Source organism: Ascaphus truei, chromosome 3, assembly GCF_040206685.1.
Source record: "Ascaphus truei isolate aAscTru1 chromosome 3, aAscTru1.hap1, whole genome shotgun sequence".
Lineage (NCBI taxonomy): Eukaryota > Metazoa > Chordata > Amphibia > Anura > Ascaphidae > Ascaphus > Ascaphus truei.
In genome coordinates this window covers 267119428-267144382 of record NC_134485.1, presented here as the reverse complement: position 1 = coordinate 267144382, position 24955 = coordinate 267119428, and the positions used below count along the sequence as shown (strand labels likewise).

The following is a 24955-nucleotide window of genomic DNA, read 5'->3' as shown; positions in this document are numbered from 1 at the left end:
GCTCACGTTGGAGCACCATACAGCTTTTTGTGACTGTTTGGTAATGACAAGGGGTAGGTCTTGGACTTGGGTAGGGAGTAACCTGGAACTAGATCGATCGGACAATCGTAAGTCCTGTGTGGCGGCAAGAGGTCTGACTGTACCTTATTGAAAACGTCCCGGAATTGATGGTAAACGGAAGGTAGAATAACTTCGGGAACAGAGGTATTGGCCAGCAGTTGATGAGTCTCGCCTGACCTCGACCTCCAGGAAATGGGAGCAGAGGAAGTCCAGTCAATGAGAGGATTGTTAAGCTGTAGCCAAGGAAGACCAAGGGTGATGGGTATCCCAGGAGCGTGAATGGCATCGAGAACTAAGATCTCCTTGTGCAGATGTGAGGACAGAAGCAAGGGAGCCGTCTCTAAGGAGATGTGGGCCGGGGTAAGAGGACGTCCATCGATACCGACGAGTGCGATGGGAACCTTCTTTCTCACGAGTGGTATACGGTTTAACCTGGCGAATTCAAGATCCACGAAGTTTCCTCCAGCTCCTGAGTCAATGAAAGCGGCGGTAGAAGTCTTGAACTTATCGCCTGAAAGGGAGACTGGAAATGTAAGTTTCTTAGGGAGTTCACCTTTAGAAAGGGGACGTGGAGACATTACATCCAGAGAGAGCCCCTCTGTACTCACTGGGTGTTCCCGTTTCCCGGACACAGTGGACACTCCCGAACCAGATGTTCCATGGATCCGCAGTAGAAACACAATCCCCCGGCGTGGCGGAACTGCCATATCGGTGTGCGGATGCGTTGTACCCCCAATTGTATTGGCTCTGGCAACTCCAGTGCAGGACAAAGAGGTATGGTAGCACTTGGGGGAGCAGGAGTGTTGCTGGGAGTACTGGAGAACGGAACTTGAAAGTTATGGAAGCGAGTGCGCTGACGCTCAGAGCGGCGTACCTGGATACGTTGATCTACTCGGACAGCCAAATCAATGAGGACCTCCAATTGATCCGGCCTGGATTGGCGAGAGAGTTCGTCCTTGATGGGATCTGCCAGGCCTTGCCAGAATACGGAGACGAGAGCCTCTTGTCCCCAGTTAGTCTCGGCTGCTAGAGTCCAGAATTCCACAGCATACTGTGTCACCATTCGCCGTCCCTGAGTGATCTGGAGGAGAGAAACAGATGCCATCTCCCGACGAGCGGGAGAATCGAATACTCGTTGAAACTCGGCTTTAAATGCCGGGTAATCTTTGGTAAGGTCAGAACGTCGCTCCCAAACCGGGGAAGCCCAAGCCAGGGCGCTGCCAGTGAGAAGGTTATAAATGTAGGCTACCTTCTTGCGATCAGTATTGTAGAGATGAGGGGCCATTTCAAACTGCACCTCACACTGGTTTAGGAAACCCCTACAGTCTTGCGGTTCACCTGCATAAGGCTTGGGGGTAGGAATCCTTACATCTGAGCTGCTAACTGCGCTTGCGGAGTGGGGGCTTACATCTGGCGGGGTCGCGGTCGGTACCCTGTCTGAGAGTACTGCGACCTGACGTGTAAGTGCCACAATTTGATCCGCCATGGCCTGGTTTTGCTGAAGCAGATTGGAGAGAAACTGTTGAAGTTCGGTCTGGTCTGCGTCTTGTGGGCTCGACATAATGTTATGCCGGTGCTGCCCGCAGACCAGACACGTCCCCAGAGCTGAAGGGGGAAGTGGTAATACACGCACCCGCAGCAAAGGGAGCATGTCCGGAGTGTGGTATGAAGTGTTGCCAGGCCAGGTGTAGTAAGGTAGACAATACTTGCCAGTACCGGTTGTAGAGATAGAGTGAAGGATGCCTCGCCGAAGTCAGGGAGTGGAGAGTGGAGATAGGTCGTTGTCCAAGCCGTGTTCAAGGGGTTACGAGAGTGAGCATTGTCCAAGGAGTGCCGAGATCGAGAGCCAGAGGGGGTAGTCGTACGAGCCGCGTCAGAACCTGTGAAAACACTGAGAGAATCCTGAAGTACTTCCATACAGAGACTATGTCGAGCAAAGAATGAGAGCAGAGAGGAGCTAGATAAAGCAGGAAGGTCCAATTAGGAACGGAGGCGGGCCAGGAAGAGCTACAGGGAGACACTGCAGATTGGTGCAGGCATAACAGGCCAGGTGAGTCTTGTTAGTAACCTGAGTATGCCCGTGCAGTGTGCGGGGCGGAGCCTGAGGTCCGGGGGACGGGAATAAGAGTGTGCAGACTGAGCGTGCTCCGTAACTCGTGTACGCGTGTGAACCGAGCCAATGGATGGTGCAGGTGTGCGTGCAGGAGGGCGTTGGCGCGCCCGGCGCTGAGCAGAGGAATCGCCGAGGGGAGTGATCCCGCGACGGCGGCAGGGGCGAGGAGCCGTGGAGGCCGGTAAGGCAGGATTGTTTTGTGTGTCCAGGGGCTCCCTGCGGGGAGGGAGTGCTCTGTGTGGGGAGCGAGGAGAACGCCGATTCCTGACACCGTCCAATACTCTGCCGGAGGTCCGCGGAGAAGGCTTACCCGACTACTGCGAGGTACTCGGCACACCATCCACACCGACCCGCTCCACAAGGGATGATCCAGCCGAGGTGGATGCTGCTTCCGGTTCGACGGATGACGAGAGTACGACCATCCCCGAGGTACCGGTCAGACCTCCCATGCTCCCAAGCTGGAGATCGGCCTGCCTGTTCTGGAAATCAATGTCTGCTCTGAACTAGAGGCCCAGGATTTTGATCCCTACTGGGCCCAAACCCACAAAGCTTCCACACAATACCTGCGGCAGAGCAGGAGAAGCACGAGGCCCACGTTGCATATGTTGTGGCATCGGAGAAGCGCATCGCAACTCTGGGACTCGTGGAGGAATTCCACAAGGTAGTGCCGGACGGTACTACCTCCTCCACCACCACTGTTCTGATTTCATCCCCACGCGGTGGGAGTTGAGAGGGTTGAGCTGTTCGGCCGGATGGACTCCCAGAATGCTGCTCTTTCCCCAGTGAGTGATGGGGCCTCAGACTAATTTCTCTTGCAGTGCCGGGGAGGAAAAAAGAGAGAGACCACTGAGAGGTTGCAGTCGTTGCTGCGGCCAGGTACACTACTGCTCAGGGTCGTGGCCAATTGAGCGCTGCTAGGACTATGAACACTGCCATTGCTCCACCTGCAGAGGTCTAAGTAGTCCCCCAGAAAAAGGACACTAAGATGCCCACCCCATGCTGCCAGCATACCTTATGCTGACCCCATCCCTAGTTATAAACGCCTGTCCTCTCGGCCTTTGTCACCAGTGATTTCTGTGGCTCCAAGGATCGATGCTGTTGTAATGCCTGACATGTATGTTACATCTGTGGTGGGTGCATTACCATGGTAGGACTCACTGTATAGGGGTTATGTGTGCCATTTGAACAGGACATGCTTTGTTCTGGAGGAGGGTGATGTGACAGGGTAAATAAAAGCCACCAGTTATATGCCTGGAAAACCTATGTCTAGTCTGCAGTGCAGCACTGACTAGGTTAACTTCAGCTGGGAACCTCAGGACAATTAGTTGGATCCCAGCTGCCTAATCACGGTGTGTTAAAACCCAGGCTGTAGACACATGGAGCCTGCTGTTGATGAGAGAGGAGTAAGAAGTAAAGAGATTCTTGTAAACAAGGTCTGAGTAGCAAAGCAGTTGTATTGTGAACTGTCTGTCCCCTGCATAGAAAAAGGTTAGCTGCCTTATATATAAACTGTCTGCTAAAGAGAAACTGTTTTGTTTGGTTTGCTTAAGAAAAAGCCATTTTCGTTTTTGCTGATGAAAAGCTATTTTTGTTTTGTGTGCTGTATATCTTTTAAGGCTGAATTAAACAGCCTTGTCAAGAAACCCACGTGTGTAGTTGCATGTACCCTGCAACATATGGTGTCAAGAATTGGGAAGGTTTTTTTCAAAAGGCTCCTGCAGTTAAAGGGCCACACACACACAAGAATGGAAGAAATGTTGAAAGAGTTTCTGTGCGAGCAAACCAGACAGCAGGGACAGTTAATGCAGGAGCAGGCCCGGCTGCAAGCGGAGAGAGATGAAAGACTACAAGCAGCACAGGATGAGCGGATTGCCAAGCTGCTGACCCAATTCCAAGGGTCTGCCAGTGCAGAACTAGCAAGCAGACCCCCAATACTCCTGAGGAAAATGGCTCCGAACGAGGATCCAGAGGCTTTTTTACTGACTTTTGAAAGAGTTGCTGAAGCTCAGGGCTGGGCTACAGATCGCTGGGCAACTGCTTTGGCCGCGCTCCTCATAGGAGAAGCCCAGGCCTCATATCAGGGTCTCCCAGCAGATAAGGCAATGGACTACCGACAAGTAAAAGCCGCCATACTGGATCGCTTAGGTCTGACCCCAGAGACCTACCGGCAGCAGTTCCGGAACATGAAGTACACCGCTAAGATGAGACCCCGGGTCCTCGCTCAGCGATTATTGGACTTATGTACGCGCTGGATACAACCCGAGGAGTGCACTAAGGAGGCAATTCTTGAGCAGGTGGTTTTGGAACAATTTCTACAAATAATACCCCCTTCCGCACGCTCGTGGGTAAAACACCACGCTGCTGAAACCCTAGCTTTGGCGGTCCGACTCGTGGAGAACTTCCTGGGGCTGAGCAGCAGGCAAATGTCCTGGACCCGACTCCACCGGCACTTGCGGACGCCCAAAAGGGTGGTCGGATCAATGGGGAACCTACGGCCCGTCACAGAACCGCCAAGTCCAACGGAAGGAACAGTCGTTCCAGCAAGGACGGAGTCCAAATGCTGGTCCCCGCAGAGACCCTCATCTCCTTCCAGATGTCGGCTCGTCGCAAAGTGAGAGGAACTTCCGAGGACGTCGCCCACAGGACCCACCAGATGCCTGCGAGGGAACCCTCTCCATGTTCCGCCTGCGGAGAACAAGGCCACCGGTATGTGGACTGTCCACTGATGGATTGTTCATTCAGCAGAACCGTCACCTCGGCTTTTACTGAGGAAAATTACAAGCCCTGGCTACTTCCAGCCCTGATTAGGGGAAAAACCATCCAGGCCCTTGTAGATTCGGGCTCTGGGAAAACTCTGGTCCTCCAGGAACTGTTACCACCCAACGTGTGTTCTTTTGACTCCCCGTGGAGCATAGAATGTATACACGGCGATGTAAAACGCTATCCGACGGCCAAAATCCGGCTACAGGTAAAAGGTCAGGAGGCTTACCTCGAAGTAGGAGTCGCTCCTTGGCTCCCTGCCCCCGTTGTGCTCGGTCGGGACTGGCCTTTCTTTTCGGACCTAATGGCCCCAGTCTTTCACGAGGAGCCTCCTTCTAGGGCTCAGGAGAACCCTGGCAAACTGTTCCCCTTCTCGGCAGACCTTTTTCCCAGTAGACACCAGGTTCAAAAGACTCGGAAGCAAAGACGCTTGGACAAACAGGACTGGTTGCAGAAATCTGGGTCTCAAGGTGACCATTCTAGTAGTCAGAGGCCACAAGTGATGGCTGGGGATGGCCAAAGGGAGGGGGATATGGGCCCTGGAGATTTACCAGACCTGTACCTCCCTGACTTTCGCCAGAAGCAAAGGGAAGACACAGTCCTTGCTAGACAGTATGACAAGGTGGTAAAAATTGATGAACAGATTTTAAATGCACAGGGGGTGATAGTATTCCCTCATTTTGAGCTATCAAAGGATATCCTATATAGGGTGAATAGGCAGACACAAACAGGGGAGGTCACCAGTCAGATATTGGTTCCCAAGGCATTTTTTAAATCTGTGTTCACTCTAGCCCATACTGTCCCTTGGGGTGGTCACCTGGGCAGGGATAAAACATTGGACCGTATTTCATCCCGATTCTATTGGCCAGGGATGCATAGTGATATTGCTAAGCTATGTGCAGCATGTCCGGAGTGCCAGCTAACTAGTCCAAAAGGACAAAAACCAGCCCCTTTGGATCCTCTACCCTTGGTGTCAGTTCCCTTTGAGAGGATTGGGGTAGACTTGGTAGGACCTCTAGAACCTTCTGCGAAAGGACACAGGTTTATCCTTGTAATAGTGGACTATGCAACAAGGTATCCTGAGGCGTTCCCCCTGAGAACAGCAATGGCGAAGCAAGTAGCCAACAAGTTGTTGGAACTGTTCTCACGGGTTGGACTTCCCCAGGTTATGTTGACAGACCAAGGTACAAATTTCATGGCTAAACTGATGCAGGATGTCTTAAAGTTACTAGAGGTCAAGTCTGTTCGGACATCGGTCTACCATCCACAGACTGATTGGTGGAAAGATTTAACCGAACTCTAAAAGGGATGCTGAGGAAATTTATAGATTCAGAGAAGAGAGCCTGGGATGAACTTCTCCCTTTTCTGCTGTTTGCAGTGCGGGAAGTTCCTCAAGCCTCCACGGGATTCTCTCCATTTGAATTGCTCTATGGCCGCCAACCCCGGGGTATCCTAGACCTCCTAAAGGAGTCCTGGGAGGAACAGCAGTCCCCTTCTAAGAATACCCTGCAATATGTACTAGACCTTAGGAAGCGCCTAGATGTGGTCAGCCATTTTGCCAGGGAGAATCTTAGATCAGCCCAGGACAGTCAGGAGAGACATTACAATCAGAATGCTCGCATGAGAGTGTTTCACCCAGGAGACCAGGTGATGTTATTGTTACCCAGTTCCGAGAGTAAACTCCTGGCCAAATGGCAGGGCCCATTCGAAGTACTCCGCCGTACAGGTGATGTGGATTAGGAGATCGCTCAACCAGGGTCCAGGAAGGGTAAACAAATTTACCATGTGAACTTGCTGAAACCCTGGAAGATGCAGCGGTCTCTATTCATCCACCCGGTGGAGGAGGAAACGGACTTGGGTCCTCAGCCTTCACGGGAGAACATCATGAGTGACGATAAAATCCCAATGGGTAAACAGTTGTCCTCTGAACAAAAAGGGGACTTGTTAGCAATAATTACACAATTCCAGGATGTTTTTTCTGACTTACCAGGACAAACTAACTTAATTTCCCATGCAATCGAGACAGCACCTGGGGTAAAAGTACGTTCCCGTCCTTATAGGTTGCCTGAAAGTCGTAGGGCTCTGGTAGAGAAGGAGGTACAAGAAATGTTACACTTAGGAGTGATTGAGGAATCATGCAGTGAGTGGTGTAGTCCACTAATTATGGTCCCTAAACCCGATGGGAAGGTAAGATTTTGTGTGGACCTCCGAAAGGTCAATGCGGTATCCAAGTTTGACGCATATCCGATGCCAAGGGTGGACGAATTAATTGACGCCCTTGGTAACGCAGAATATATATCCACGTTGGACTTGACAAAAGGATACTGGCAAATACCCTTAGAGGAAAAGTCCAAATGCAAAACAGCCTTTGCCACTCCATTGGGTTTATACCAGTTTGTGACAATGCCATTTGGACTGCATGGAGCCCCAGCCACATTTCAGAGACTCATGGATAAGGTACTGAGGCCCCATAGGACTTATGCCGCAGCCTACCTAGATGACATTGTCATTTATAGTAAACACTGGCGGGCCCATCTAAATAGGCTGAAAGCGGTCCTCAAATCTCTAAGAGAGGCAGGGCTCACAGCCAACCCTAAGAAATGTGCCTTGGGTAAAGCGGAAACCAAATATTTAGGGTATGCAGTGGGAGGTGGAAAAGTAAGGCCACAAGCCGACAAGGTAGCTGCCCTGAAAGACGTTCCGACCCCCCAAACAAAAACGCAGGTACGCTCTCTGCTGGGTTTAGCAGGGTACTACCGGCGGTTCATCCCCAACTATTTGGAAGTGGCAGCCCCTTTAACAGACCTCACAAAAAAGTGTGCCCCTACACAAGTGGTGTGGTCAAGGGATTGTCAGAGAGCCTTTGAAGACATAAAAGGGTGTCTATCAGAGGGTCCCATCCTTAGAAGCCCAGACTTCAACAGCCCTTTTATAGTGCAAACAGATGCATCAGAGATAGGGCTAGGGGCAGTGTTGTCACAACAGTTTGAGGGAGTTGAACATCCTATCCTTTTCCTGAGTAGGAAATTGTTCCCAAGGGAAAAAAACTACTCAGTGATTGAGAAAGAGTGCCTCGCAGTAAAGTGGGCAATCGAGGCTTTGAGGCATTACCTGGCAGGAGTCCATTTTACTTTGGTGACGGATCATGCTCCACTGAAGTGGTTAAATAGCATGAAGGATTCCAATGCTAGATTGACTAGGTGGTATATGGCCCTCCAACCCTTCTAATTTGAGATTCAGCATAGGCCGGGAAAAGAGAACGCAAATGCTGACTTCTTTTCTAGAGAAGGGGTGGATGGTCGGGCTTCAGCCGTGCGTAGCCCCAGCCACACACTAACAGGGGAGTAATGTGACAGGTTAAATAAAAGCCACCAGTTATATGCCTGGAAAACCTATGTCTAGTCTGCAGTGCAGCACTGACTAGGTTAACTTCAGCTGGGAACCTCAGGACAATTAGTTGGATCCCAGCTGCCTAATCAAGGTGTGTTAAAACCCAGGCTGTAGACATATGGAGCCTGCTGTTGATGAGAGAGGAGTAAGAAGTAAAGAGATTCCTGAAAACAAGGTCTGAGTAGCAAAGCAGTTGTATTGTGAACTGTGTGTCCCCTGCATAGAAAAAGGTTAGCTGCCTTATATATAAACTGTCTGCTAAAGAGAAACTGTTTTGTTTGATTTGCTGAAGAAAAAGCCATTTTCGTTCTTGCTGATGAAAAGCTATTTTTGTTTTGTGTGCTGTATATCTTTTAAGGCTGAATAAAACAGCCTTGTCAAGAGACCCACGTGTGTAGTTGCATGTACCCTGCAACAGGTGACAAGGTGCAATGCTGGTGGGAAGAGGGCCAATTTATGCCTGAAGAAGAGGCCGAGATCATGTGCAAGCAAGCTAAAAAGCCTCTGGCAAATAAGCTTCCATCCCCCGATAAAGTGGAAGGCCCTATGAAACCCTTATGGGAAGGGTCTCTTATACAGAGTTTTGCCCGGTAAGGCAGTGGGGCATCACTTAATGAAGTGTAGCCGCGTAGAAAGGGTACTTGTACAGCGATTTAAGAAAATGGGATTTGACTATCCATACCTCCCTGAACCATTAATGAGGAGTGCCGAATCACATCGGGATGAGTGGGTAAAGTCTGCCATTCTACGTTACCTTGTTAGTAGTACTAATGGTTCAATGCTCTGTGGGGAGGACAAGGCTAAATACTTGGTGAAAATATGGGTTTTGGGCTGCAATATCCACTTAGACCGGATGGAGTATGTATCCGAGTCAGGTAGGAGGCGCTGTCATTCTGTCACAGTGACTGATAATGAAGTCTGGTTAGTAAAGAAGCCTGACTCTGAACATTACTACTGATCTGGTTCAGTAATTCCATCTGTATGGGACCCAGCGTTCAATAGAGAGGTACCAGTTATGTTATGTGCTATATACTGTTTGCACTGTATTGTTAGATATATGCATATGTGATCTGTTCAATTATGTGGTTGTTGGTACAGTAAATTGGTGGTACATATATTCTATTCCTCAGCCAGGGCGTGAGAGGATTTTCTCCAAGTGGAGGATGTAGCCTCGTCCTCCGGCTACTATCTTTCTTTTGGCCCTTACAGTATAAGTCCTGTTATGCACTTGCACTGTGAGGGATAAGCTCTCTCATGGAGGCCTAGCTTTTTGCAGCCTGGATGCACTGTTACTGTATCCAGAGGCGGGCCTAACAACAACCAGAGAGTGTCATCCTTGGGGAGGATACTGGCTGGGCCACATGCCCATGATGGGCCTTCTCAGTATCGGACCTGCCCTGTTATGGGGCAGGGTTACAAGCCACTGCCCTGGGGTACATAAGCTGACACTCTCCCAGAATTTAGGGTTCTCTCCCTGCCCCCTGTGGAGTGGGAGCATCTTACCCTTTATCCCATCAGGGGTAAAGGACCTGAGGAGAGGCCTACCGGACCTCAAGCCTTGTGGGTACTGCTCCAAGGAATGTGCCCGCTATAAACTTCAGTATGTGGTCAATAAAGACTCAGTTGAACTATACTTTGTGGTTTACTTGACTGGGCTAATATGCGAGTTGCCAGTGTGGACCATCCTGGCTGCACCAGGATCCTCACCAGCTGGAGGCGCTGCACTACGGATGATCATCTCTGAGAACCTGTCCTGATGCCTCCCCACACCACCGCAGTGTTCTCAAGGCCTCCTGTTCCACCTCACAGGTATGCACCGCACCAGAATACATCGGTAGCAGCACAATCTCCCTTAGGGCGCGTTCACACAGGGGGCTTTGCGACGCATGCGCGCGTCCGCATGAGCGCGCCTCCGTCTTCTGGCCGATGTGTGATCATCCCTGTAAACGTCTGGGCATTGATTGGCTGCTGAAATTGACGTCACGCTGCTGCATCCGGAGATCACAGTTTCAAAAGACTCCAGGTACTGCAGCAGCGTCGACGCCGCACTTTGCAGCACTTTGCAGCCAATGGTAGTTTCAATACTGAACACTACCATTGGCCGCCAGGAATCTGTAACGAACGTGGACGTCAGTGCGTGCACATCGTGTACCGTGCTGTGTTAGCAGGGCCTAAGGGTGGGGGAAAGGGTGCTACATTTAGTTGTTCATTTTAAATATTTTAGCAGAAACAAGACATTTTAAGACTTACATGTTGTTTTCAGGAATGTACTGGGATAACAAATGATGAGATTTATATTTGAATCTTACATGGGCAAGGTAAATCTTTAGGGTAGTGCAGAAGGAATAGCTGGTTATAGTGGGATGATGCGCCAGCTTAAATGTGAAGTCAGGACGGTTTCAATGGCAGTGATATGATTAACCCTTTCTCTGTGATAGGGGCCTGCAACCCAATGCATTGCAAATCTCTGGTAACATATATCACTGTACACAAGAATAATATACACAGTGTATAGGCGTGACTACCACCAAAGCTTCTTACTGTGACTGGCTGAAAAAATACCAGGGTAAGAAGACCAAGGTGATTGGACACTGAAGTTGGTGAATGTCACAACCACATATTAAATGTGGCCTGATAGTTGTTGTAACAATAATACTGTAAGTAAACGGGTCACATACCTCCCTGAAGGTGACCAAATAAAGTCCGATAAGGGACACTATGCATGGAGATGAATAATGGCTGAAAATATGCCAGGATGAATATCAGTTAGTTTACCATGGCAGAGTAACTACCCCGCTATCGGGAATAGACCGAGTAGGTGGAAGTGAATCAAGTAATCTAGGCTGGTAAATGAGATGAAGTGTAGGCTGCAGGCTGAATTTAACAATCTAAATCTCCAAAATTACATTGATTTTTAAAAAATGAAATGCTGCTTGAAGAGCACTTACATTAATATTATTTTTTAGGCACTGACCTGGCTTTCCAATCTTACACTTTCTAATTCTGTAATACTGTACTAGATAATTGAACTCTTCACTGTCGGGGAAGTAACTAAAACATTACTCAGCAGTGCTTTGCAGGACCCTTTTGCTTCAAGGATCTAACTGGTGTCTAATTGGTGACCCTTAAGATATCTGACATCTAACATACAGGGTACAGTGTAGTAATGTTAGAAGACTCAAAGTAAATCAAAAGCATCAGTAGGTGGCAGTATGTCCTGTACAAAAAAACCACATGGATAGATAAAGCTTCAGTGAGATTTTGCAGTCTACAGATTGGAAATTGTTCTAATGATGACAAATATGTAGCCAGTACATTCTATTTAGCTGTTTATTGATAGAGAAAAGTGAAGTCGTTATTTTTAAAGCTTTTGTCAGCTGAACTCTAAATGTTAAAGTTTGTGTCATTTAATATATCCACCCGAATTATTATAATTCTTAATACAGTATTGTAATGAAATATGATAAACTGTGAATTGGTTCCAATTTGTCTTTGCTCAGGTCAAAGTTCCAGATGTTGAATTTTTTGTTAACTTGGGGGATTGGCCTTTGGAGCGGAGAAAAACATTGCAGGACCTTCATCCCATCTTCTCCTGGTGTGGGTCTTCCGAATCTAAGGATATTGTCATGCCTACTTACGACCTGACAGATTCCGTTTTGGAAACCATGGGACGGTAATTCATTGTTTGTGTATTTGTGCAGTTCCGTTTATTTTTTTCATGGGTGAGGTTAAAATGCAAGCAAAAGTGCTAATTGCTTGAGGCTTCAAGGAATAATTCACTTATGTGATCTGTTTACCTCTCCGTGTCCCACTCGTATGTTTCGTACATACAGTATTTGCCAGAGTGCCATGATTATGAGACCCTTTCCACATAATTGTGTAATCAGGTTACAAGAAATCCTCGGTTACATTGACTACAGATAGTGTACAGTATTTAAAAAGGACAAAATATGTTTATCATCTAAAAAACACTTCCAGATACAGTTTTGTAATTATATTAAACCCACTTACATAGCACATACCAACTCCTGCACGTTGAGGAGGGTCCTAAGTCTGTCCTGCAGTCAAACAAGTGGAGTTGAAGGATAACTGATTGATCTTGGACCTGGTATTGCCTATGTCAAACCATATGATCACTAATTTACCTTGTTATAAACTGTTTTCAACCAGATTATAAAACAATTTGCGGTGGTTCCATCTTAGTCCTGTCACACCATAAGATTTTAGTTCATGCAACACCTATTTATAGTATCAAATAAACGTGTTTCAAGTTTGTTGACACGGTAATCATGCTTTACTGTCCCTGACTAACATTGCTATTTATGTATCGTGTGATAGTCACGTTGCTACCACACAAATACAGGTGCACTAGCTTCACTCAAGCTTAATTTTCATAATAACCATTACTGTGTTAGCTAAACGTTTATATTAATAAAACAACACACTTTCATTTTGCTTATAGACTACACGGAGTGAGACATTTGTTTTGTTGTGTATCCAAATATAGGGCCATAAACAGTATAAACTAACTCCTTCATAATGCCTGCTTTAATTGTTACGGTAATAATACTTGTTTCGTTCTCTATCTTCAATGGAAATGACAATGTCCGTCCACGATTCCACACTGGTTGGGCTGCACTAATGCCGGAAACATACAGTATAGAATATTGTAAGGGTTGCTGGAATTGACCCCCATGTGACACAGAAGTGTAGTAAAAGGTCCTGAGGTGTGTTGCAGGTTGTTTTGGATGTATTGCCAGTAAGGCACACTGTACAAGATTTTGAACACCAGCTTTACGAGCTCCTAAGAGCAGAAATGTCCACTAGCAAAGATTGCTAATATGAAAGGGTAGGGAATAGGCTTTTGGACTGTACCGTTTAATTTCTCATTTTGTTTCCTTAGGGTGAGTCTAGACATGTTGTCTGTCCAGGCGAATACTGGGCCAACGTGGGAAGAAAAGAACACCACAGCTTTTTGGAGAGGGCGCGATAGCTGTAAAGAGAGGCTACAGCTTGTGAAGCTGAGTAGGAAACAGCCAGACATGTTAGATGCTGCCTTCACCAACTTCTTCTTTTTTAAACACGAAGAAAGCCTCTATGGTCCTATTGTGAAGCCCATATCTTTTTTTGACTTCTTCAAGGTAGGTAATTAGTTTTTCCCTAGCAGTATACAATTCATGTTCTTAATAGGCAGGTTATAGGTAAGAGCTGTGGGGAAGGGGTCCAGCATATGACAATATTTGAGTACTCTGTATTCGTTGAGAAATCCATTCTCTGGGTAGCACGTGCTGTAGAGCAGGGCTGCTCAACCAGTCCTCAATCCTCCCCCCAACAGGTCAGGTTTTCAGGAGGTCCCTGCTTCAGCACTGTTGGCTCATTCAGTCCTTGCTTCAGCACAGGTGGAGCAATCAAAGGCGGGGTCTTCAACTGAGCCTCTGATTGAGCCACCTGTGCTGAAGCTGCGATATCCCAAAAACCTGGCCTGTTGGGGGGGCTTGAGGACTGAAGTTGAGCAGCCCTGCTTTACATGATCAGAAGTAGGTAGTTGCAGCAAGTTATTTTTGTAAATATATTTGGCTTAGAAAGTGAAAATGCATGGATTCATGAATTATCCAGATCCTAATGGATGTGGCCATTATAATCATAAAGAATGTGACCAGAATAGTAATAGAGAGCAAAGGCAAGTGCTTAAAAAAGTGCTAAAAAAGTTATTTCGTCCCTTGTATTTCTGCATTTTTAAAAAGCAGATTACAGTATCTTTATATAGCTTGGATAGTATCACTAAATAATCTGGAAATGAGTAACACCTTGACTGTAATCAGATAAAGATGTACTCTTATCTTAATAGAGATGCAATATAACCATCAACATTATGGCAAATAATAATAAATGGAAGTAGAAAACCACACGTAAATAGGACTTGCAAATATGCACTATGTTGTAAGCATGAGCCAAAGTCTCCATGCTTCAGGGATAGTGCATACCAACAGCTTTCCGTGAAATGTTTCAAACAGAGACACAGCGTGACCGTTGTTGTTGAAAAACTAGCAATATGCCACCATACTTCATACAAAAACAATTTCATTATAGTGTAAAGAAGACATACAGTATACTGTTTACTAAACGGGGCTACTTCGAAAGCCCCCTTTCAGCAGAGCTTAGTAAATATGGCCCTTTAAGTGAATGGGTTGTAAGGTGTCTTTCAGCACAGATGTTGTCATATGGAGAAACCCTACATCATAACTATGACCTACTGTATTCACTTGACTGGGGCCGTACGGTGACTTCCAGCATGGAAGGTGTCTTGTGGAACAGCACTTAGTAAAGCTGGCCCAAAATGCTTGTAAACTGTCACATTAAAAATGAACACATATTAAATGACCAGATTTACAGTTCTGGCCATTGAATATCAAGGTACATTGAGACCCAACCCCAAACATCTTACAGGCATACCCCGCATTAACGTACGCAATGGGACCGGAGCATGTATGTAAAGCGAAAATGTACTTAAAGTGAAGCACTACCTTTTCCCCACTTATTGATGCATGTACTGTACTGCAATCGTCATATATGTTCATAACTGTTGTAAATAACGCATTTGTAACAGGCTCTATAGTCCCCCCGCTTGTGCACAGCTTCGCTACAGGTAGGGAGCCGGTATTGTTGTTCAGGACGTGCTGACAGGCGCATGCGCGAGATGCCGTTTGCCTATTGGGCGACATGTACTTACTCGCGAGTGTACTTAAAGTGAGTGTCCTTAAAGCGGGGTATGCCTGTATAGTATAATTATTTTTTATATGAATATTATAATTATTATTTTAAGTGAAGTCTTTTGCAAGATAATTGTGTTTCTGGATGCTTGAGATCAATATTGAGCATAAGGCATCAAAGAATCGCTGTGTAGACTGAAACTTTTTATACTGTGCGTGTTGGAGGTGTCAGCAATGTGAGCCTTCTAATGAGCATACATGGCAGAACATGCGTTTGCAATCTAATAAAGAGAACTGTCATTCACTTGTACATCTAACACGTGTCAGCCAGCACTGGGCCGGAGGTGGAGCACGTTGTTCTGTATGCCAGGGGTGAGCAAACTTTTTATGCCGAGCCCCCCTTTTCATCCATGAAATTTCTCGGGCCCCCCCTGCCTGATGTAATAAAAATCACATGACGTCAGTGCACGTGAGCTGGTTCAGCCATTGAGGGTGAACCAGCTTTGTAACGCACCAGCCACGCGTCTGTCTACAAAAAAAGTATTTATAACACAAATGACATAACTTAAAAATAAATATTATGATATTTGTCTAATAGCGTCCCCATTTCTGCTGTATTATTAATCTCTCTCTTCCCGCCACATTAGAACCTCTCAGGACCTCTCTCCCCTCTTCCAGTCTCACACTCCTCTCCCAGTCTCTCCCTCTCCCTGTATTTCTCACTCCCCCTCCAGTCCCTCTCTATTCCTCCCCTCAGTGTCGCCCCCTCTCTCCCCCCACTCCCCCCACTCTCTCTTTCCCTCCCCCCCAGTGTGTGTCTCTTTCTCCCTCCCCCCATTGTCTCACTCTCTTCCCTCTTCCAGTCTCACACTCCTCTTCCAGTCTCTCCCTCTCCCTGTATTTCTCACTCCCCCTCCAGTCCCTCTCTATCCCTCCCCTCAGTGTCTCCCCCCATTCTCTTTCCCTCCCCCTGTGTGTCTCTCCCTCCCCCCATTATCTCTCCCCCCCCCCCCAGTGTCTCTCTTGCACTCTCCAACCAGCTATTGTTTCTCCCTCCACCCGGTGTCTCTCTCACACTCTCCCTCCAGCCATTGTGTGTCTCTCTCACTCCTGCCAGTGTCTCCCTCCCACCAGTGTCTCTCTCATCCCCATCCCCATCCCCATGTAGCTCTTTCACCACCCCTCCCCATGTCACACTCAATCTCACTCCCCACCCCATCTCACACCCCTCATGTCACTCACACCCCTCCCCATGCCCCAGTCTCACACTCACTCCCCCATGACCCAGTCTCACTCACCCCCCATGTCCCAGTCTCACCCCCCATGTCCCAGTCTCACCCCCCATGTCCCAGTCTCACCCCCCATGTCCCAGTCTCACCCCCCCATGTCCCAGTCTCACCCCCCCCCATGTGCCAGTCTCACCCCCCCCATGTCCCAGTCTCACCCCCCCATGTCCCAGTCTCACTCCCCCATGTCCCAGTCTCACTCCCCCATGTCCCAGTCTCACTCCCCCCATGTCCCAGTCTCACCCCCCCCCATGTCCCAGTCTCACACCCCCCCATGTCCCAGTCTCACCCCCCCATGTCCCAGTCTCACCCCCCCCCCATGTCCCAGTCTCACTCCCCCATGTGCCAGTCTCACTCCCCCATGTGCCAGTCTCACTCCCCCATGTGCCAGTCTCACTCCCCCATGTGCCAGTCTCACTCCCCCATGTGCCAGTCTCACTCCCCCATGTGCCAGTCTCACTCCCCCATGTGCCAGTCTCACACCCCCATGTGCCAGTCTCACTCCCCCATGTGCCAGTCTCACTCCCCCATGTGCCAGTCTCACTCCCCCATGTGCCAATCTCACTCCCCCATGTGCCAGTCTCACTCCCCCATGTGCCAGTATCACTCCCCCATGTCCCAGTCTCACTCCCCCATGTGCCAGTCTCACTCACCCATGTGCCAGTCTCACTCCCTCATGTGCCAGTCTCACTCCCCCATGTGCCAGTCTCACTCCCCCATGTGCCAGTCTCACTCCCCCATGTCCCAGTCTCACTCCCCCATGTGCCAGTCTCACTCCCCCATGTGCCAGTCTCACTCCCCCATGTGCCAGTCTCACTCCCCCATGTGCCAGTCTCACTCCCCCATGTGCCAGTCTCACTCCCCCATGTGCCAGTCTCACTCCCCCATGTGCCAGTCTCACTCCCCCATGTGCCAGTCTCACTCCCCCATGTGCCAGTCTCACTCCCCCATGTGCCAGTCTCACTCCCCCATGTGCCAGTCTCACTCCCCCATGTGCCAGTCTCACTCCCCCATGTGCCAGTCTCACTCCCCCATGTGCCAGTCTCACTCCCCCATGTGCCAGTCTCACTCACCCCCTCTCCCCATGTCACACACGCTGATGCAGGAAGCAAGGAGATGCTACTGTGTAGCGCAGCGCAGCGCCACCTAATGGCCAAAAAAACAATTGCAGCTGCAGACAGCTTTTTTTCCTCTGCTCCTGGCAATATTGCCGCTGCTTCCTGCGCCCCCCCTAAACAATCTTGCGCCCCCCAGTTTGCGCACCGCTGCTGTATGCCATGGACAAATGTGAATCAAAGATCAAATCCCGGACAAAAATAAACTATTACTGATGAGCCGTTCTCAATTACACAGCCCTTACCAGGAAGAATATATTTATTGTACAGTGGGAAAAATCAAACGGTATTTAAATATGTTTTCTGTTATGTTGGTAAAATCTGCAATGCTATGGTACTTTAACTCCATCGGTGTATGGCTTAGCTGCCAAAAATAGATACGAATGCAGGATATGCTAGATGATTACTCAAGCAAAAAGATACAATTTGCTCATTAAAATGTACTTTCAGCAATGTTCGTTGATTCCAGGTTCAGTTTCAGAACTCCACTTCATGCAGGTAGCTTAATGCTAAAGCATCCTTGAGAAGAGACTTTTGTCCCAGCTGTGGGATTTGTGAAAGTTCCGAGGTCAATAACCTTTTTACAAGCGTTTAAAAACAAACTCAAGAATAATGACTAAACAAAATTTGATGTCCCATGTTCTCCAAGCTATAAATCTAAACCGGTTCTTGGTAAATAAAAGAATGATTTACCCTTCCTTGAAGCAACACATAATTCCATTTTCTGTTGTCAAGACAAAGTTTGCTGACGTGTATGGATCAATATAGTTCTTTCCAGCTAAAATACTTTAAGCTGTGCCATAATAGAGAAGATCGACATGGGGAATATCTTTCCACTGCTTACTCGTATATCATTTTATTTGTCAGTGCATCTGTAGCAACTGTAGGGACTAGTGCTAAGATCCAGTCTAAACTGCCCTGCTTTTTATAAGTGGAGTATAGTTGAGTACTTTATGCAGGAAAGTGTTCTGCCATTGAAGGGGATTACTCGCTGCCATGTCAGTAAAATGCATGTCATCAGTGTTGCAATCAGCTGCGATGGTGAAATAACTATATAAAATACAATTCCATCATAATGAGATGAAACTCATCACCCTGCTGATTAAATTACCATCTGGATGTTGCCTGTTTTGTGTGGCGCGATGTACAGACTTGATTCTAGAAAGAGGTGCAGCTACTTCCAGCAGTGAATCTTAAAGTCTGAGGAAGCATTGTTGTTACTTTTTATCATATGATCTGAATTATATTTGCATTAAAAGCACATTAGCATCTCTTTAAACTCTTACAGTAGCTTCAGTATTAAAAAAAAGGACAGATTTCTATAGGTATACCAAACGGTTTATCATTCTCTTTTTATCCTGACCACACATCTCGTGATTTTTGTTTTTTCTATTTTGCAGAAGATTTGTTGTAAAATACACATGCGATTTTGTTTGAGCCAATTGCATATTGCCTTCATTGTTAAAGCCATTAGTTATAAAAAAAATTATCTGAGCAATTATGGATTCAGCGCTTTTTAGTGCATTAAAGCTGCAGCCCAAGCAATATTCTACATGTTTTTTTTTTTTATATATATAAATCAGTTCTGTACTATGAGAAAATACTTTTAGCATTTTTTTTTTAAACCGCTATGAATTACGTTTTTTAATGTATTATAATATATCAAGCATTTTTTGTTTCTATAACAACCATTTACAAAGTCACATCCCCTTCCTCTTCTGAAACAGGCTCTGGCACACCACTTTTTGAGCCTTGCCTCTCTCTAGCAATGCCCCAATTGTATCTAGTGACTGCCTGGTCACATGATCTAACCCACAGAACTTTGCATCTTTGGTTCTCTTCTGCTGCACTGACAGCCATTTAGTGAACCCCCGAGCCGAATCTTAGCCGATCTATCGACAACTTAGTTAATTACTTATATAGTTACATAGTTACATAGTAGATGAGGTTGAAAACAGACTTACGTCCATCAAGTTCAACCTATGCTAAATTTAAACAACAGATACTTTATCCTATATCTATACTTACTTATTAATCCAGAGGAAGGCAAACAAAAAACCCCAGTGACATATCATCCAATGATATCTCATAAGGTGGAAAAAAAAATTCCTTCCCGACTCCAAGAATTGGCAATCGGATTAATCCCTAGAGCAACATCCTTCCCATGTATACTTATTTGGTATATCCCTGTATACTTTTCCCATCTAAAAAGATGTCCAACCTTTTTTTGAACAAATCTATTGTATCCGCCATCACAGTCTCCATGGGAAATGAATTCCACATTTTAACTGACCTTACTGTAAATAACCATTTCCTTTGTTGCTAGTGAAATCTCTTTTCCTCCAACCTTAAGGGATGGCCCGAGTCCTTTGTACTGCCCGTGGGATGAACAGTTCTTATGAAAGCTCCTTGTACTGTCCCCGAATATATTTGTATATAGTTATCATATCCCCTCTTGGACACCTCTTTTCTAATGTAAATAAATCTAATTTAGCTAGTCTCCTCATAAATTAGATTGTCCATCCCCTTTATTAATTTGGTGGCTCTTCTCTGCACTCTCTCTAGTTCCATAATGTCTTTTCTTATGATTGGTGCCCAAAATTGTACTCCATATTCTAGGTGTGGTCTTACTAATGCTTTATAAAGGGGCATAATTATGTTTACTTCCCTTCCATCTATTGACCGTTTCATGCACGATAAGATCGTGTTTGCCTTTTCAGCTACTGCATGACTTTGGGCACTATTGCTAAGTCTGCTGTATACAAGCACTCCTAAATCCTTCTCCATCAAGGATTCCCCCAATATATCTCCATTTAATTTGTAAGTCGCCTTTTTATTCTTGCATCCCAAATGCATAACCTTACATTTATCTGTATTAAACCTCATCTGCCATTTACCTACCCACATTTCCAATCTCCAAGTCCTTCTGAAGAGAAATTACATCCTGCTCTGATTCTATTACATTACACAATTTAGTATCATCAGCAAAGATGGAGACTTTGCTCTCAATGCCAACCTCAAGGTCATTAATAAACAAGTTAAAAAGCAGGGGTTCCAGTACCGATCCCTGAGGTACTCCACTCACGACTTTAGCCCAACCTGAAAAAGTTCCATTTATGACAACCCTTTGTTGTCTGTCCTTTAACCAGTTTTCAATCCAGGTGCATATATTATTACTGAGTCCAATTTTCTTTATTTTGTACACCAACCTCTTGTGTGAAACCGTATCAAAAACCTTTGCAAAATCTAAGTAGACCACATCAACTGCATTACCCTGGTCTAAATTCCTACTTACCTCCTCAAAGAAACAAATAAGGTTAGTTTGGCATGATCTTTCCTTCATAAATCCATGCTGACTATTACTAATAATTTTGTTTTCCATTAGATATTCCTGAATATTATCCCGTATTAAACCTTCAAGTAGTTTCCCCACCAAGCTTACAGGTCTGTAATTTCCCGGTTGTGATCTAGCTCCCTTTTTAAATATAGGCACCACATCTGCTTTACGCCAATCTTGTGGTACTGAGCCTGTGGAAATGGAGTCCTTGAATATTAAATATAATGGTTTGGCTATTACTGAGCTTAACTCCTTGAGAACTCTTGGATGTATGCAAATGGGGCCAGGTGCCATATTTACTTTAATTTTTTCAAGTCGCTTATGAACTTCTTCCTCAGTTAACCAATTGTTCATTAATATGGAGGTTGTGGCTTCCTCCTGCGGCACTACTATTGAACTTTATTCTTCCCTGGAAAACACAGAGGCAAAGAATTTGTTTAAGACCTCTGCTTTTTCCTTATCTCCAATAATCTGCCTATCCATCTCACACTGAAAGGGTCCTATATTTTCTTTTCTCATTTTTTTGTTATTAAGGTACTTAAAGAACTTTTTAGGGTTGACCTTACTTTCTATTGCAATCCTTTTTTCATTATCCATTTTTGCTAATTTGACTGCCCTTTTGCAATTTTTGTTACATTCCTTATAATTCTGATACGATGTCTCTGTCCCTTCTGACTTAAAGAATCTAAACGACTTCCTCTTCTTGTCCATTTCCTCCCCTACCTGTTTATTTAGCCACATTGGCTTTGACTTATTTCTTTTATACTTATTACCCAAGGGTATACACTGATAAGTGTGCTTTTCTAACAATGTTTTAAAGACTGCCCATTTATCTTCTACATTTTTCTCTGCAAAAACATCATCCCAGTGTATTACTTGTAGATTAGACCTCAGTTTATTAAAATCTGCCTTTCTAAAGTTTAAGGTCTTTGTTGAACCCAAGTAATCTGTTTTTTGATAATTCATTTCAAATGAGACCATGTTATGATCACTGTTACTCAAATGTTCCAGGACTTGAATATTTGTTATTACTTCTACATTGTTTGATATGACCAAATCCAGAACTGCCCCTCTCCTGGTTGGTTCCTCAATAATTTCTGTCATATAATTGTCTTTAAGCACCCCCAAAAACCTGTTTCCTTTTGTTGTAACGCTAATCTCATTGCCCCAGTCTATGTCTGGATAATTAAAATCCTCCATTATGCAAACATGACCCAGTTTTGATGCCTTCTCCATTTGCAAAAGTATTTTAGCTTCCTCAATATCACAGATTTTGGTAGTTTATATCTTATTCCCACAAACATTTTCTTTATACTTTTACCTCCACTGCTAATTTCTATCCACAAAGTCTCTACATTTTCATCATTCCCTTCATAGACATATCCCTTATAATAGGTTTTAGATCCGGTTTAACATATAAACATACTCCACCTCCCCTTCTATTTGTTCGATCCTTTCGAAAAAGGGAATAACCCTCTAAATTAACTGTCCAGTCGTGAGTTTCATCCCACCATGTTTCAGTAATGCCTATGATATCATACTGCTCCCTTGCAACTATTAATTCAAGCTCCCCCATTTTATCAGTCAGGCTTCTTGCATTAGCAAGCATGCATTTAAGTTTTTTTTCAGCCTGTACTATTATCTTATCTGCTCCTTCCTTTCTGTGCCCACTTGGTTTAGTCTTTTGAAGTTTTCTAGTATTATCTGCATTTACTATGGGTGTCTCACTGCTTGTCAAACTCGCACTACCCCCATTCTACCTCCATACCACCTTGTATCCTCCTCTATTCCATTTAGTTAATTATCTGTTTCATTCCCCTCCCCCCTCCATCCTAGTTTAAAATCTCCTCCAACCTTTTTGGCATTCTCCCCCCTAGCACAGAAGATCCCTCTTCATTCAGGTGCAATCTGTCCCTAGAATATACAGTAGATGGCACCTCTCAGAAAAGGAGTCCCAGTGATCTAAAAACCCAAACCCCTCCTTCCTGCACCACTTTCTTAGCCATGCATTAAGCTCCCTGATCTCTGACTGTCTCCCTGCGGTAGTGCATGGCACTGGTAGTATTTCAGAAAATACTACCTTGGAGGTCCTTGCCTTAAGCTTTTGGCCTAGATCCCTGTAATCATTTTTTAGGACCCTCCATCTTTCTCTAACTTTGTCATTGGTGCCAACGTGTACCAAGACCGTCGGGTCAATCCCAGCCTCCCCCAACAATCTGTCTACCCGATCCACAATGTGCCGAACCCGAGCACCCGGGAGACAGCAAACTGTTTGGTTCATGCGGTCACGGCAACAGATTGCCATATCTACCTTCCTAATAATGGAGTCCCCTACAACCACAATCTTTCTTTGTATCTGAGCATCCTGAGTCCCCACTGTGCTGGAGGAACTATTCCCCTGGCTGCTAGAGGAATTAGTCTACTCCAGCTTTGCCATTTCTGCCCCGACATTCCCAATATCTTCACTCAACATGGCAAATCTATTGGGATGTGTCAGCTCAGAAACGACCTGCCACTTATCATTGGGTGGATTGTATTGATGCACATATTAATGAGGGGGGGGATAAAATAAAAACTGACAGCTTGGACTGCTGCTTTAAGCAGCTCCTACCAAAAGTAGTTTTAAAACAATGCATGTTGTAATGTATGTTTGCCGTATCAATTTGAACAGCTATGCAAAATATTGGGAATCAAGTCTGTGTAACTGGAGTTTCTTGATTGAATTCTCCTGTGCAGCCCCCACAGCACTGAGGGAATGGACACATAGTGTGTTTGCCCTCACACACAGGTAACTCCCCAGTGACACTTCTAGTAAAGTTCTAACATTGTGAAAACCCTGTTTCAAGTTTTATTACAATCACATTTTAAATTCAAAGTGAAGCCGAAACCTCTGTGAGGAATCTTCCACAGTTGGAGGTGTAATCTGCAGGAGAACAATCTGCCATGCATTGCTTAAAAGAAATGAATAAAGAGAGAACATGTGTGTGTGCAGCACGATCTGGAATCATTTGGATAGATGGTGATGTGTTTCAGGTTTCCTGTTCTGTATTTTCAAGAATTTTGATTAATAAAGCAAAGATGGAGCCGGGCCAGACCCTTTAAAAGGCCATCTGTGACCTTAATAATTTTTGCACTGATAAAGACATGAACAAGAGAGGGAGCCACTAATAACAACTAGTGATACTGTGGATGATATTTGTATTATCAACTTAACTGATTTTCGCCTTAACGATACACGCTATAAGGTACTCAGGAAAGGCCTCTCTTTTTCGACTATATAAACGACACCAACCTCTTAGCGAGGAAACTATTACTCCACAAACATTTCAAAAGAATCAAACTAGCGCAATTCAGAAATCTAGGTAATGAGGTCTAGAAAGCCAAGACATGGTACACTTACAATCCTTGGTCAGTCTCTAGAGCCCTTCACCAAACGTACGTTTCGGAGTAAGTTCACCCCTGGCATGGAACGAAGTGCAAACATGGCAATGTTTGTGAAACTAGTACCGAAGGACTTAGAAAATTTAACGAATGGGAAGGGAGCCAACAACATGGACAAAGAAGAGCATAGAGCAATGGTTCCCAACATTTTTTTGGTTAAGGAATCCTATGTGAAATTCTGACGATCCCCAGCACTCTCTAAGGCGGCGTCCATGCTGCCGAAGACTGTGCGTAGGCGACCGCGTGCAGCGCAATCACATTGCCTTAAGGCATTGATCGTGCCCATAGACTGCGCGGGCGCACACGACAGCAGGAGGGGGCGTGTTGAAACTGATTTCTCGGTGCGGCAGGCAGGTCACGTGAGCGGTTCGCCCAATGAGGGTGAACCAGCTCCGTGACGTCACACACGCTGCTAGACACGCCCTCTGACGGCGTATCTCCCATGTCCTGAAAATGCACCCGCTTCACGCGGGTGTCGTCACGCTGTATGGACAAAGCCTAACGGAGTCGAAGATCTGATGCATTGTAAATTCTTCGGTATTTGGTAGAGTTTTTAAATTACCTTAAAATTACAGGGAACCCTTTAGGGTTAAAATTACAGGGAACCCTAGGTTTCCAAGGGACCCTGGTTCAAAAACACTGGTTGAGAGCTTTAAAAGATCTGTGTTGTCTAAATGAAATAACTAATAATGATATTATTATTATTATTATTAATAATAAATAACAATAAAACCCTCTGACAA

The 24955-nt window shown here is 45.7% G+C and overlaps 1 protein-coding gene across 3 annotated transcripts in view; it reads left to right on the top strand.

Annotated features, from left to right (window-relative positions):
• Positions 1-24955, top strand: part of POGLUT2 (protein O-glucosyltransferase 2) — an 86693-nt gene that overhangs the window by 24618 nt on the left and 37120 nt on the right. For all 3 annotated transcript variants that reach the window (XM_075590740.1, XM_075590738.1, XM_075590737.1), the window contains 2 exons: positions 11824-11996; positions 13227-13464. In XM_075590740.1, the coding sequence (XP_075446855.1) occupies positions 11824-11996; positions 13227-13464 (411 nt within the window). The remainder of the gene's footprint in view (positions 1-11823; positions 11997-13226; positions 13465-24955) is intronic.